Below are 13,395 nucleotides of genomic sequence, written 5' to 3' on the forward strand. Positions count from 1 at the left end.
GTAAATTCTATTCTTTGGGGTAGAATTTGACAAGAAAATAGCAGGGGCAGAACTTTGCTTGATCTGAAATTGCAGGGCCAAAACTGGAAGCTCAACTTCGGTACAAGTTCTTGTCTTACAAATTTCTCAATTTGGCATATATAAAGCTGCCGACTCTCTGGAATGTTGTTTGAGCACACAAAATCTGATGTGTTTCCAATGATTTAAAATTTGTTAGACTCTTCTGGACTTATACTTTGGAAGCAGAGTACAAAAATATGAATTGTGCTTGATCCGGTTAACAATTGTGTGATCTTCAAATGCTTTTATTTTTGTGGATATAATGCATTCTTGTGCTTTGGATCTCATCATCCTGCTTCACCTTCACGCATGGGAGTCCTGCAGCGGCATGGCCTTGTGCTGAAGTGCTACTACAGCACGGTGCGAGAGGCCTGCGGCAGCGCGGAGCCCTGCGGTGACGTCGTGAGGCAGCAGTGCTGCTGCAGCGTGGCGTGAGTGGCTTGCAGCGGCGTGGAGGTCTGCGGGCGTGGAGGCCTATGGCAACTCATCCTGCGGCGGCGCGGCGGGAGGAACTTGAGCGTAGGGCTGCCGGACCGAACAGATGAGGCACTTTTGTTTCTATGCTGTCCGATAGCGTTTGGACGATGGATACAGGTACGTAAGTTACGTTGTGACTTGCTTGAGGTAAGTCACCCAATCTACGTCCCATACATGTGGGGTGTGCCTTTCCCATCAAACTGCATTGACACTACTCTAAATTGCTTGCGTTGTTTTTGCAAATTACCTTAATTAAATGAAATCTTTCTCCAAGTTCCTATATGGCTATATGTATGTTTTTTTTCCTTTGCTGTGAATTTTCTTCAATATTCTCCCCTGTCATCAGTATATATGGACCACAAAAAATCAGAACTGGACGAGGCAAGAGGCGACCTACCTGTCAGTGATCTGGTACCACGTCGCCCAGTCATATGGTGACGTGCGGGTTGCTGCTTGGTTCAGGCAGTTTCGACTTCTTCGGAGTTCGGAGAGGCGAGGCGTGGAGGGCTTGGGAGTTGGGAGGGGAGGAGGCGTGAGCGCGAGGAAAGTGAAGAGAGTACCTTCCGATCTCGATTATCCCGGTTGCTGAATCGAGAATCCAATTCGGTTCCATCCAGCGCCTCAGATCGGATTCCAACCCCCAATTCGGGCCGCTCGCTTTCCCCATACCGATCGGCTTTGGGGATTTTCTTTTCTGAGCGATTTTTCTGGGGCCCCGATCGGATCGGGCTGAGTTGAGTTGATCGCGGAGCATGCGAATCGAGGAGCTTCCGGGCGATCCGGGTGGAGGACGAGGTGGAGAGGGCGGGGAGGATGAGCTGCTGCTGCCGCGTCGCGAGGATGGCGACGCGGCGGAGGGCGAGAGTGGAGTGGTGATGCGGGTGGCCGTCGACGCGAAGCGCGCGGCGGTGGGTGTCGGCGCTCGGATGCTTTTCTATCCGACGCTTGTGTACAACGTCGTTAGGAATCGGTTCGAGGAGCACTTCCACTGGTGGGATCAGATCGATGAGGTCAGAAAATTTTCTTCTCCTTTTGGATTGATGTTGCTGTGATTGCTTTGGTATTCTGATCTCCTTGTCCGATCTATTATTTGATTTGATTTCTTTGGGAATTTTGAGTGTCCTCTGTGTCGCCATCTAGCTCTATATCTTGAATGTGGCGGCTTGCGTCTGCAGTTCTGCAGATGGTGCGGCAGTTTGCAGTTATGATGTTTCGCATTAGTTTTTGTTTTCGTGCTTTGTGGCTTAGGGATTTTCTTAATTGATTTTGGAAGCACATGAATACATGATCATGCAACGTTTTACAATGTTTGCTGACCTTCCATGTTTCAATTCGTTTAGAATTTTCTGATGATTCTGCTCTCATTGCTTTCAATCGTTTTTGGTGTATCAGCATGTCCTGCTGGGTGCTGTTCCATTCCCTAGCGATGTTCTCCGGCTAAAGGCGCTTGGAGTTTGTGGTGTGGTGACACTTAATGAATCGTACGAGAGGCTTGTTCCCACATCCCTCTACGAGGTTAGTATATCAGAGCTGACCGATCGAGTGCATGTAATTGTATTGTTCTAACAGATTAGTTTTGCACAGGCACTTGTTTGTCGTATGTTGGTTCTTACTCTTTAGGTATGTGATCTGATGGTATATGATGTGTATAGTGAAAATATAAGCTACAGATACGGGAGAATTGAATAGGATATGCTCCCACTAGTTTAACTTGAGAACATTGTAAATCAATTTGCCTAGAACAATGGTGTGGCAATGTATACGAAACATCAGGTGCGTCTGCGGCTTTGTTTGTCGTGAATACACCCATCTGATCCTGGGTTTGATCAATGCTTGAAGTTTTCATGAGTGATTTTAGTTTTTCCTGATTAGAATAGTGAATTGAGATTGTTAGATGAACTGGTCTTGAAGTCTTAAACTACACTGGTCTTTGAGGTGGACTGATACCATATTATCTGTAGGCGGGCATTAGAGTTTCCTAAGCTAGTGTAGTGGCTATGGCAACAATAGTGCTCATGCAGCAACATTGTATTATTTATTAATAAAGGGCTGCTGTATTGTCCTCCTTTTACCATTTTTCTACTGTATTCCTTTACATGTGTATAACTGCATTTGACGCGACATCAGATGTTGTATATAGGATGGTGATAATATTACTTCGTAAATGCGATGATATACGATGCATTGATCAATTCATGGTGCTATGTTAGTTACCTCTTGCATTTGTCTGTTGCAATCTTTTTGCTGATGCAGCAAGTAATTGAAATATATATCTGATTTTAGGCTCATGGAATCGAAAACCTGGTGCTACCAACAAGGGATTACCTTTATGCGCCTTCATTTGTTAACCTTTGCGAAGCTGCTGACTTCATCCACAGTAAGAATCTTCTCAGGATACATATCGATCTGTTACAGGGTATGAAGGTCACAGTTTACACATGTCATATGACAACTCACCTTTGCTTGTTAGTGTGTTCTCAAGAATAAGGTAGTCCATTCGTTTCTATTTGCCTTTTACAAGTGGGTTGTTCGTTCTTATTTAATATTATAGGATTCTGAGAAAATACATTATTAAATCTTCCTAAATTTCCATATTGTATGGCTTGATGCTATGATGTACATGCTACTTAATAAAGGTTTGAAGGTGCATGGCTTAGCAGTCAAATGAATTTGATGAGGTAGACACTAGTTAATATTGGCATTAGTGCATCTTCTATTTTTCTTAGTTCTTAAAAAGAACTAGGAATGTACTTCTATGCATTGCATTGTAATTTTACGTCAATTTATGTCTGAAGCGTGTTAATGATGTTTCTCTATGAAGTATGACTAGATAATAAACATGACTCTTCTTGGTACACACTTTGTAATTTGCTTTAGTTGAGTTTTTGTTCAAGTGCTCTCTTTTTTCTCGTAAACACATGTATATTGCGAAACCTGCCTAGAGTCTATTTAATGGAAAAAGGACATAATACTACTTCATCACTCTGATTGTGTTTTCTCTCTCTCTCTCTCTCTCTCTCTTTCCCTTGTACATTTCCTTTAGCATTTCCAATTTGGTGCATGGCTTAATTGTTCTGTTTTCAAAATTTTAATACTTGAAGGAAACGCTTCACGTGGGAAATTGACGTATGTGCACTGCAAAGCTGGACGAGGACGTAGCACTACGGTTGTCATTTGCTATTTGGTATGCCAAACAGTATTTGTTGTTCTTAATAATAAAGATAAAGATATGCTTGCTTCCGTAATATGAGTAATGACGTTGCTTAACTATTCTCTTTAGGTGCAATATAAAAATATGACTCCTGCTGAAGCTTACGAACATGTCCGCTTGCGTCGGCCTAGGGTATTATTAGCTCCTGCACAGTGGCAAGTAAGTTACCACCAAATTTTACATGCTTCTGTATGCAATTATTTCAGTAGCCCCACCCTCACCCTCATCCTCAGTGTTGTAATCATAGAAGAAAAGGCTGTTATCAATTCAGAATTTAAAAGGAGAACCTGCCAGGTGTCATGTATCAGTTAAGCTCATTTTTTATTATTGTTCCTCTTGTTAAGATCTATTGTGTGCTAATTTAGGTATTCTTTGATGTTTCTTGGAAATTTAGTGGGCAAAGAGCTTTTGTATGTTTTGATACAAACTCTCGTTTGGCCATCATTCTATTTGTCTGGTACAACACTGTCCTTGGTTATATATTAGGTGAGGAGGTCCTCAAGGCTTTGCTCAACTATTTATATTAAAATCAGTAGAAAATTTGGCTGCCTTGTTGTTTGGTTAATGAAGAGTCAAGTAACAATATTTGAGATAACTGTGTCCTTGGCAAATTTCTGATGGAACTATGAAATAATGTCTGTCTCTGCTTAGTAGTTTAGATGACTGACTTTGTTTGTCTTTTTGTTTGTTCAATATATGATCTGAAAGCCTTATTATTGGATAAACAGAAATATTAACTGATGTTGGCAATCTATTTTAAGTTCAGTTTTAGGGATTATATGTATATTGAAGTACTATTCGGTGTTGGTTCACTTGTGTTGTTTGTGGACCATTAAGTGGTGGGTGGGGTTGATTCATATTTTGACTGTTTTTTTTTATGGTGATCTAACAGTGTACACGGCCCCTACTTATGTGTTATCTTGTCTCTCCCTTTTTTTAGGCTGTGCAAGAGTTCTATCAACTAAGAGTGAAGAAAACTGGGAGATCTAGTCGCCTGGACAATCCTTTAATCAAGCCACCATTGTTCCTTGCCACTCACAACCTTGTTGCCTTTGACGATAGTGCATTTGTGATGGTCTCAGAATCAGACCTCGAAGGGTATAATGCGGATGCACTGGCACTTAACATGGACAGTGGATTGTGGGAGATAAGCTTGATATACCGTGTCCAGTTTGCAAGCAAGGCTGCTTTTGCTGGGTTTTCGTATCTGTGGCTTCGATGTCGATCCTGCAAGGAGGCTCTACCTGAGAATGTGGGGAGAGAGAGCTGCTCTCTTGAGGTTGAGCAGCTAACAACTGGTCATCCCTGTCTACTGCAAGGTGTCGTGGTTAATCCATGACTGTCGAGTATGTGTTTTTGCCTTGCGCCTGTACATATTAAAGAGAAGGATATGCAATGTGAATATGTAACGTGGGTCTGCAGCAACCCAAGAGTGAACTTGCCCGGGTTTGTATATATGTCATGTAATAAGTTGACTTACGCTGTTAAATGGAAAAAACGGAACTCTTTCTGACCAAATGCCAACCTCATGCACTCTTTCCTTGTCTTGGGTTAGTGACGTATTTTTTCTCTTGCTTCACAAACTGGACTGCGAGGTGGTTATTTTTCTTTTTTTATTTTTTTAAAAAAAGAGGAGCTGACATGCGTGCCATTGGTTGAAATTAGCATAATGATATTTGGAAGTAATTTGAGGTTCTCTTAAGAAACAAGTAAAAAAATGGTTTATATTTTTTTTCATTGAACCTGATGAACGAATGTATTTCTTCTCTTGATACTCTTTGTTCGGGCCAGTCCTATCTTTTCTCGTGTCTACCTGGCCATTTATTGATTACTCTATGTACTCGTTTGGTTTACTCTATATTTGGTTTGTTCGGCTTCTTTTTTCAGCCGGAATAGTGTTTTTCTCTCACAATAATTCAGCAAGAACAGTGTTTTTCAGCCAGTTTCAACCAATATTCTGCCAGCCGCCGAACGGGGAATGGTAAAGTTCATTGTATGTTATTAGAATATATACTCGTCCCATGCATATCATTAAAAGTTATAGGCTTTCTTCTTTGCCGTTGGTTTTAATTTTCTGTTCTCCTAAACGCCATTGCCATCTCAGATAGGTTAGATAGCGGTTAATTGACGGCACAAAAGACAAATTTACCCACTAACATACTTTTATGTTGCTTGCATTACATTCATGTAGTCCATTTTGTCTAGTTCCATTTGCTGCTGTTGTACATGATGACGGCATACCGTTCGAGCATCTGCCTATGGCTTAGCTAGCATGAGTTTCGAGTTTAATCCCTAAGTGTTAGGTCAGTCCCAATGAGGTTTTAGAAGAGTTCTATGAGCATTAAATAAGCTGACGTGACAAAATATAGATGATGAAAATTTCATAGGATGAAACTTATTTACAGTATTTCAAAACACATAAGAATTTTGAGAAATGGGATATGAGACTCTCATTAAGATTGACCTTATTATGCGTTCCCCGCAGGATCATGCCGTTCCCTCTCTCGATGAGGCCACTGAATTGAGCGTGTCTGACTGACGCGAAGCAAATGGCGATGCCCAGCTAGTTATAGAATTCTTTGAATGGGTCGCAATCGAATTGGGTGTCGTTGTCGATGGTGAGGTACATGGGGACTCCGTAGCGGCATATAACTTATTGCTAGAAAAATTTCCTTAATGCTTGTGAGGATATTATTGCGAGTGCCTTCGCCTCAATCCACTTGGTGAAGTACTCTACTGCGACCACCGCGTATCTTAGGTTTCCTAGTGCAGCGGGAAGAGGTCCAACAAGGTCCATGGCCCATCTTTGGAGAGGTCAGGTTTGGCATAGAGAGTAGTAGGAGTGTATGGCCTGTTGGAATGCGCAGCTACAAGTTGGTAACCTTCGCAACTTTGGACTAAGGTAGCTGCGTCGGTGAGGGTGGTGGGCCAATACAAACCTTGCTTGAATGTCTTCCCTACGAGGGCCTTGGTGTAAGTGCAATCAAGCTCTAAGTGGGTTTTGGTGATGCTGATGACATAATTAAAGGACTAATGGCTTCTCTAAGTGTTTGACAGTGTATCATTAGTCGTGGGTGCAAAGAAACAAAGGAGGAGACCCCCCCAATTCAATTAGATGGCTTGCAACGGCTCAAAGAGCTAGTTTACTTCATTTTATATTTTGAAATTGAGTTATAGGACAAGCTGTACTATCAAGGGGATACTAATGGTGCACTGGGTGGAACCAAGTGCTCAAAACTCCATCTACATCTCAAATAATCCCAGCCATAAAAAGCCAGCCAAGCTGAAATCCTATCTGCTCTAGCCTGCGCAGAATCTCCGTGGCACGGAACCTCCGCGACCTGACACGGAGGCTCCGGGGTCTGTCTGACCTGACCGCTTTGTGGGTGACGGTAGGTATATTTATACCTCACCCCTTCACCCCAACGGTCATCTTCAACCTCATTCACTCAGACTCGAACTGAAGCACTCTCTCTCTCTCTCCAAGCTTAGTGCTCTCAACTCCCTTGCTCAAGATATCCGTGATTCCTTGAGGGATTTGGCTCTAGAGAGTGTGAGAAAAGATCGAGAAGATCCTTCTCCTCCGTTCTTGTGCACTTGGTGAAGCCCTATCCGCTTGGTGTGTTCGTTACTCTTGGAGCTTGGCTCCTAGACGGCTAACGGTCATCTGGGAGCTCCCAATCCTTTGTGGCTGAGCACCGGGATGTTTGTATTACCCTCTATGATTTAATGGAACCGTCTAATCTATTGCCTTGGTGATAGGTTGGAGAAGAGGAGCGAGTTGAAAGAGACTCCATCGCCTTTGTGGCTAACCTCAACAACGTGGACATAGACAAGCCTTTGTGGCGAGTTGAACCACGGGATAAATCCTCGGGTCTCTTGTGATTGTGATTATTGTTGCTATTACTTGTGATTTGAATTGACTTTTAGGGTTTGCATTCGATCTACGAGTTCCTCATCTTCTAGGTGCAACCAACCGATTGGATAGCTCAACAAACTTTCTAGGAAGACTAGCATCAATTCGATATATTTTTCATTCGCTCAATTCTGTAGTAGATTGATTTCATACTCTGATCCCAGAGATTCCACGCTTAGCCCCGGAACCTCCACGCTCAAGCCTAGAGGTTCCGTGTTCTGACTGGTTTCGTGAAGTTGGTTAAATTAAAAAAAAGCCTATTCACCCCCATCTAGGCCACTTGCTAGATCCTTTCAGTTGGCATCAGAGTAAGGTTTCCTTGTGATAGCACTTAATCGTGTGAGGAAATGACAAGTCCTAGAGAAAGGGAACCGGAGGAAGATGGAGAGGAATGTTATGAAGATGTTCCAAGTGGAGAAGAACTAGAAGCTCCTAAGGATGATCCTGCAGCAGCGCTTGAGCGACTTCCAAAGCTCAAGCTCAATGGGAAGGGATCCTCCAAGGGAGACAAGCAAAGGAAAAAGAACAAGAACAAGGAGAAGAAGAAAAAACAAAGCAAGAAGAAAAGTGGAATCAAGGCCACAACTGTCGGTGCGGGACCCATGGGATACCCCGCAAGGAAGGGAGAAGACCTAGTCTAATTAGGATTCTTCTCCTATAATCTTAGTAGCAGTACTACTCTGTAATCCTACTAGGAACTCTCATTGTAAACCGACTAGGACTCTGGCCTCCTGACTATATAAAGGAGGGCAGGGCTCCTTGGATCGGGAGTTCAAGACAACGATTGTACGACACAACACTTCATAATCAATCCAACGCAAAGGCTAACGCCGACTGGACGTAGGGCTATTACTCGATCAAAGATCGAGGGTTCGAACCAGGATAAATCGACTGTCTCTTGCGTTAACTGTCGAGTTCTGCATATGCTGAAGCCCAAACATACTGCCTCGGGTACCCCCATGGTAGGCTATCGGTGGTAAAACATCGACAGCTGGCGCGCTAGGTAGGGGCTTTCGGTGACTGTGCATCCGAGAGCTCGATGGACCTTGACAACATGATCTTCTCAAAGGGATCAACCTTCATCTTCGGTTCATGGATCTACGAGGCAGGCGACGATGGCAAGCTCCAAGGCCATCTCCTCAAAGATTCAGATCATCATATGGACTTTTCCATTTCGGCGACAACGACAGATCAGCTAACCAGAAGATTCGCACAGCTCATAATGTCCAACCCGACTCAGATTCCATGACTTCACGCATCCGATCCAAACTCAAGTTCCGCTTCCGAAACGAAGTCTTATCCGAGTTCTTTCGAAAAACTGAGTTCTTTTCTAACAAAGCTCCGGAACATGACGTCAACCTATCAAGAATACTACTCGGAGTACACCTAGAGTACTTCAAAAAAGTCGGGTCCTCTTCCGTTCGGACTCCACAACATGGCAACATCTTATCAGACATGGCCCAAAAGATCCACTTATCCCATGCTTAGAATGCCGCTAAAGGGAGCCCAGGAAGGTCTTGTTTTAACCATAACATCTCAAGACTGCATCATTCACTGGCCAGGTACCATTCCTGAGAATGACGGCACCCAACTAGTCAATGATACGACAACAGCAATTCTACCCTACCAAGAAGGAGATTCGATCTATGACTTTGAAACCTCTACTGAAGTTATCAACAGCTCTGGCAGTATGGAAATCAATGACGATGATAGAACAACTCACGCTAGAGAAGTATTCATGATTCGCTGCCCTCGATCACCATTGATCCCCCCAGAAGCACCCGACGTAAGATCTTCAGATGAGTCCGAATCCAACATATCACCATTTATCTAGGGGCACGATGGTGAGACTGAGAGTCAGAGGCAAGCGAGAGAAAGAAAGAACTAATTGAAACAAGGACGTCAACGTCGTGCTAAACAGTGAAAGGACACTTGGATCAAATATGAATCAGACCTAGCCGAGTACAATAGAAGGAAATCAGAACGAGAGGTCGAAGAAGAACGAGCAGCGAATACACCCTACGATAAGATCCGAGAAGCACTAGAAGAACTCAGGGCGACCTCATATCCCAATGAAAAACAAGAATAGCTCCGAGATTTTCTCCGATCAATAGTCTTTAGGACAAACGACGGAAGGGCAACATCTCATGAACAGGAAGATCAAAATCAAAGGAAGTCTGCTTTCGAAAGACTTGGACCAAGTGGAAGTCACAACGGAGAAAGCCAAAGAAATCTTAGTCAAAACAACAGAGTCGAGCAACCAAGAAAGGCCAGAAGCAGAGCACCTACTCGGACAGCCACACAGAACTACTCTCACCAAGACGATAGTTGGCAAGAAGGGGGCGTAGAATCAGAATATACAGAAGCCAGAACGCATGATAGATTCCCCTATTTTGCAAACAGACTTGCTTCAATACGACTACCTCACAAGTTTAAGCCGTCCAACCACTCCAAGTACGATGGCAAGACCGAACCAAAGCAATGGCTCAGGATTTACTCACAATCGATTGAATTGGCCGGAGGAGACGATGACATCAAAACCTTGTTCTTTCCCATGGCCCTAGAAACCATGCCACTCCAATGGTTTGACAAATTGAATCCAGGATCAATCAGAAATTGGGAAGACTTGCAAAGAGCTTTTTGTGAAAATTTCGCGGGTATTATTACACATCCAATCACCCATGCAGAGTTAAAAGGACTCAAGCAGAAAGGAGGTGAAAGTCTTAGAAATTACTATCGACGATTTGGTGAACTACGAGCTCAAGTACATGACATCACACAACGAGAAGTAATCGAAGCCTTCTCTCACGGAATCATGGCTAGGTGGCAATTTCAAGACTTCTGCAAAGAAAACCCAAGAAACAATGAAGAATTTAGACGGACAGTGGAAAAGATGATTACCGTAGAGGAAAAAACAAGAGAAAGATTCTCAGATAGAAACAACAGAGATAACCCGGACAGACAAAATCCTCGAAACAACAGACATTAGGAGAGAAAGCGAGGTCCAGACAACACAGTAGCAACGACAGACAAATCAAAGAAATTTACCAAGCCCAGAAGATATGACGACATTGAGAACATACGTTGCCCCTTGCACCCCAACGGAAAGCACACCATCGGAAATTGCTACACCTTCAACGAAAGATACACTAGAAAAGATAGCAAGGGAAACAATAAAGAAGACAATCAGAAAAAAGAAGGAGACAACCATGAAGACAAGGGATTCCAAAAATCCAGAGGGACAGTGGTAGTAATCTTTGCCAGGGTTCCAGACTCCAGAAGCAAACATCAAGAAAAACTAGCGTTACGAACCATCATGGCAGCAGAACCTGCTACACCAAGATATCTCAACTGGTCAGAGTATCCAATCCAATTTTTAAGAGAAGACCAATGGACCAGCGTAGGAAACGCAGGCCATTACCCATTGGTTCTAGATCCAAGCATTGCCGGTATGACTGTTACGAAAGTACTAATCGACGGAGGAGCCGGACTCAACATCATTTTTTTAGAAACTCTAAGGAAGATGGGACTACAACTCGCCGGAATGATCACACCAACAAGCACACCTTTTTATGGCATAGTACCCGGTAAGGTAGCAATGCCACTGGGACAAATCACTCTACCGGTTACTTTTGGGACTCCCTCGAACTACCGCACAGAGTTCATCAAGTTTGAAGTCGTAGATTTCGATTCATCATATCACACAATCCTCGGGCGCCCAGCACTAGCAAAATTCATGGCAATACCGCATTATCTGTACCTGTTGCTTAAAATGCCAGGGCCTAACAGTGTTCTTTCTCTTTGGAGTGATTTAAAGCGCGCATTTGACTGTGACGTACAGGCAATCCAAGTTGCAGCAAAGGCACAGGCAAACGATGGAAGAAAAGAAATAGCCACTATCGCCGCAGAAATAAGCCAAGAAGAACTAGAGATACCGGCTAAAAGACCAAGCATCCTAGCACCACCAAAAGAAGCCGACGTCAAGCAAATCGACCTAGGCACCAGTGATCCATCAAAAACGACAACCATCATTGCCCACCTATCAGCAAAATAGGAACTCATGCTCACCAACTTTCTTCGGGACAACAAGGATATCTTCGCTTGGAAGTCGGCCGACATGTCAGGGGTCCCAAGAGAGTTGGCTGAGCATGGAATTGATGTCAATGAAGGCTCCAAGCCTGTGAAGCAACGACTACGACAATTCTCTCCCGACAAGAAGGCAGCAATTAAAAAGGAAATTACAAAACTAATGGCAGCTGGATTCATCAGGGAAATTCTCCATCCAGATTGGCTAGCAAATCTAGTTCTGGTACAGAAAAAGAACACGGACGAGTGGCGCATGTGTGTTGACTACATAGATCTCAACAAACACTGCCCAAAGGATCTGTTTGGGCTACCACGCATTGATCAGATAGTTGATTCAACAACAGGATCTACCCTATTATCCTTTCTTGATTGCTATTCCGGATATCACTAGATCGCATTAAAAGAACAGGACCAAAGCAAGACATCTTTCATCACTCCGTTCGGCACCTACTGCTATAGGACCATGTCATTTGGACTTAAGAATGCTGGAGCCACTTACCAAAGAGCCATCCAAACATGCCTTGGTGATCAGATCGGCGAAAACGTAGAAGCATATGTGGATGACGTGGTTGTAAAAACAAAGAACTCGGATACACTGATTGAAGACTTAAAACAAACCTTTGAGAATCTGAAAAGGTGGAAGTGGAAATTGAACCCAAACAAGTGTGTATTCGGAGTTCCTTCAGGACAACTACTCGGATTCTTGGTCAGTCATCGCGGAATAGAAGCAAGCGCCAAGCAAATTCGAGCCATAACAGAGATGGGCCCTCCTCAAAGCATCAAAGATGTACAAAAACTAACAGGCTGCATGGTGGCACTCAACCGTTTCATATCAAGACTCAGCAAAAAAGGGTTGCCTTTCTTTAAACTACTAAAGAAGATAGACAAGTTCAAGTGGACGGAAGAAGCCAATGAAGCTTTCAAGAAACTTAAGGCATACCTCACTTCCTCACCAGTCCTCACACCTCCAAAGAAAGACGAAGACATGATGCTATACATTGCCGCAACTTCTATTGTAGTCAGCACGGCGATAGTAGTGGAAAGGGAAGAAGAGGGGCACGTGTATAAAGTACAACGCCCAGTATACTACATCAACGAAGTGCTGTCAGAATAAAAAATCCGGTACCCACATGTGCAAAAACTACTCTACGCCCTATTGATCACTTCACGCAAGCTTCGTCACTATTTTGAAAGCCACAAGATTACCATGGTGACAAATTTCCCACTAGGAGACATCTTACACAACAAAGACGCAACAGGACGCATATCCAAGTGGGCGGTTGAACTCGGTGCTCTCAACATCGATTTCACCCCATAGAAAGCAATTAAATCTCAAGCCCTTGCTAATTTTGTTGCCGAATGGACAGAAATTCAACAACCCATGTCAAGCGCCATCCTTGATCATTGGAAGATGTACTTTGATGGATCACTCAAGCTAGGCGGAGCCAGTGCAGGTGTCCTCCTAATCTCTCCAGACGGAAAACAACTAAAGTATGTCCTTCAGATATTATGGCAAGCTACCAACAATGAAGCAGAATACGAAGCTCTCATACATGGGCTAAGAGTGGCTATTACCCTCGGAATCAAGCGATTACTCATATACGGCGACTCGGCAGTAGTCATCAACCAAGTCAACAAAGATTGG

The 13,395-nt window shown here is 43.5% G+C and overlaps 1 protein-coding gene across 2 annotated transcripts; it reads left to right on the forward strand.

Annotated features, from left to right (window-relative positions):
- Nucleotides 1-967: 967 nt before the first annotated feature.
- Nucleotides 968-5,284, forward strand: LOC136539362 (phosphatidylglycerophosphate phosphatase PTPMT2-like). Of its 2 annotated transcripts, XM_066531312.1 has the most exons (7): nucleotides 968-1,547; nucleotides 1,930-2,052; nucleotides 2,821-2,914; nucleotides 3,639-3,721; nucleotides 3,818-3,907; nucleotides 3,996-4,055; nucleotides 4,689-5,284. In XM_066531312.1, exons 1-7 carry the CDS (start codon nucleotides 1,290-1,292, stop codon nucleotides 5,085-5,087), a joined length of 1,107 nt encoding a protein of 368 aa, XP_066387409.1. In that variant the 5' UTR covers nucleotides 968-1,289; the 3' UTR covers nucleotides 5,088-5,284. The 2 variants fall into 2 exon arrangements, with proteins under 2 accessions (XP_066387409.1, XP_066387410.1); XM_066531313.1 differs by lacking the exon at nucleotides 3,996-4,055 and having other exon boundaries at nucleotides 974-1,547.
- The last annotated feature ends 8,111 nt before the right edge of the window (nucleotides 5,285-13,395 follow it).

Source organism: Miscanthus floridulus, chromosome 2 (assembly GCF_019320115.1).
Source record: "Miscanthus floridulus cultivar M001 chromosome 2, ASM1932011v1, whole genome shotgun sequence".
NCBI lineage: Eukaryota > Viridiplantae > Streptophyta > Magnoliopsida > Poales > Poaceae > Miscanthus > Miscanthus floridulus.

Coding starts and splice junctions, on each gene's coding strand:
- LOC136539362 (XM_066531312.1), top strand. CDS start 1,290: ATGCGAATCGAGGAGCTTCCGGGCGATCCGGGTGGAGGACGAGGTGGA. Junction 2,915..3,638: donor AGCTGCTGACTTCATCCACA/GTAAGAATCTTC, acceptor TAATACTTGAAG/GAAACGCTTCACGTGGGAAA. Junction 4,056..4,688: donor CTGCCAGGTGTCATGTATCA/GTTAAGCTCATT, acceptor CCCTTTTTTTAG/GCTGTGCAAGAGTTCTATCA.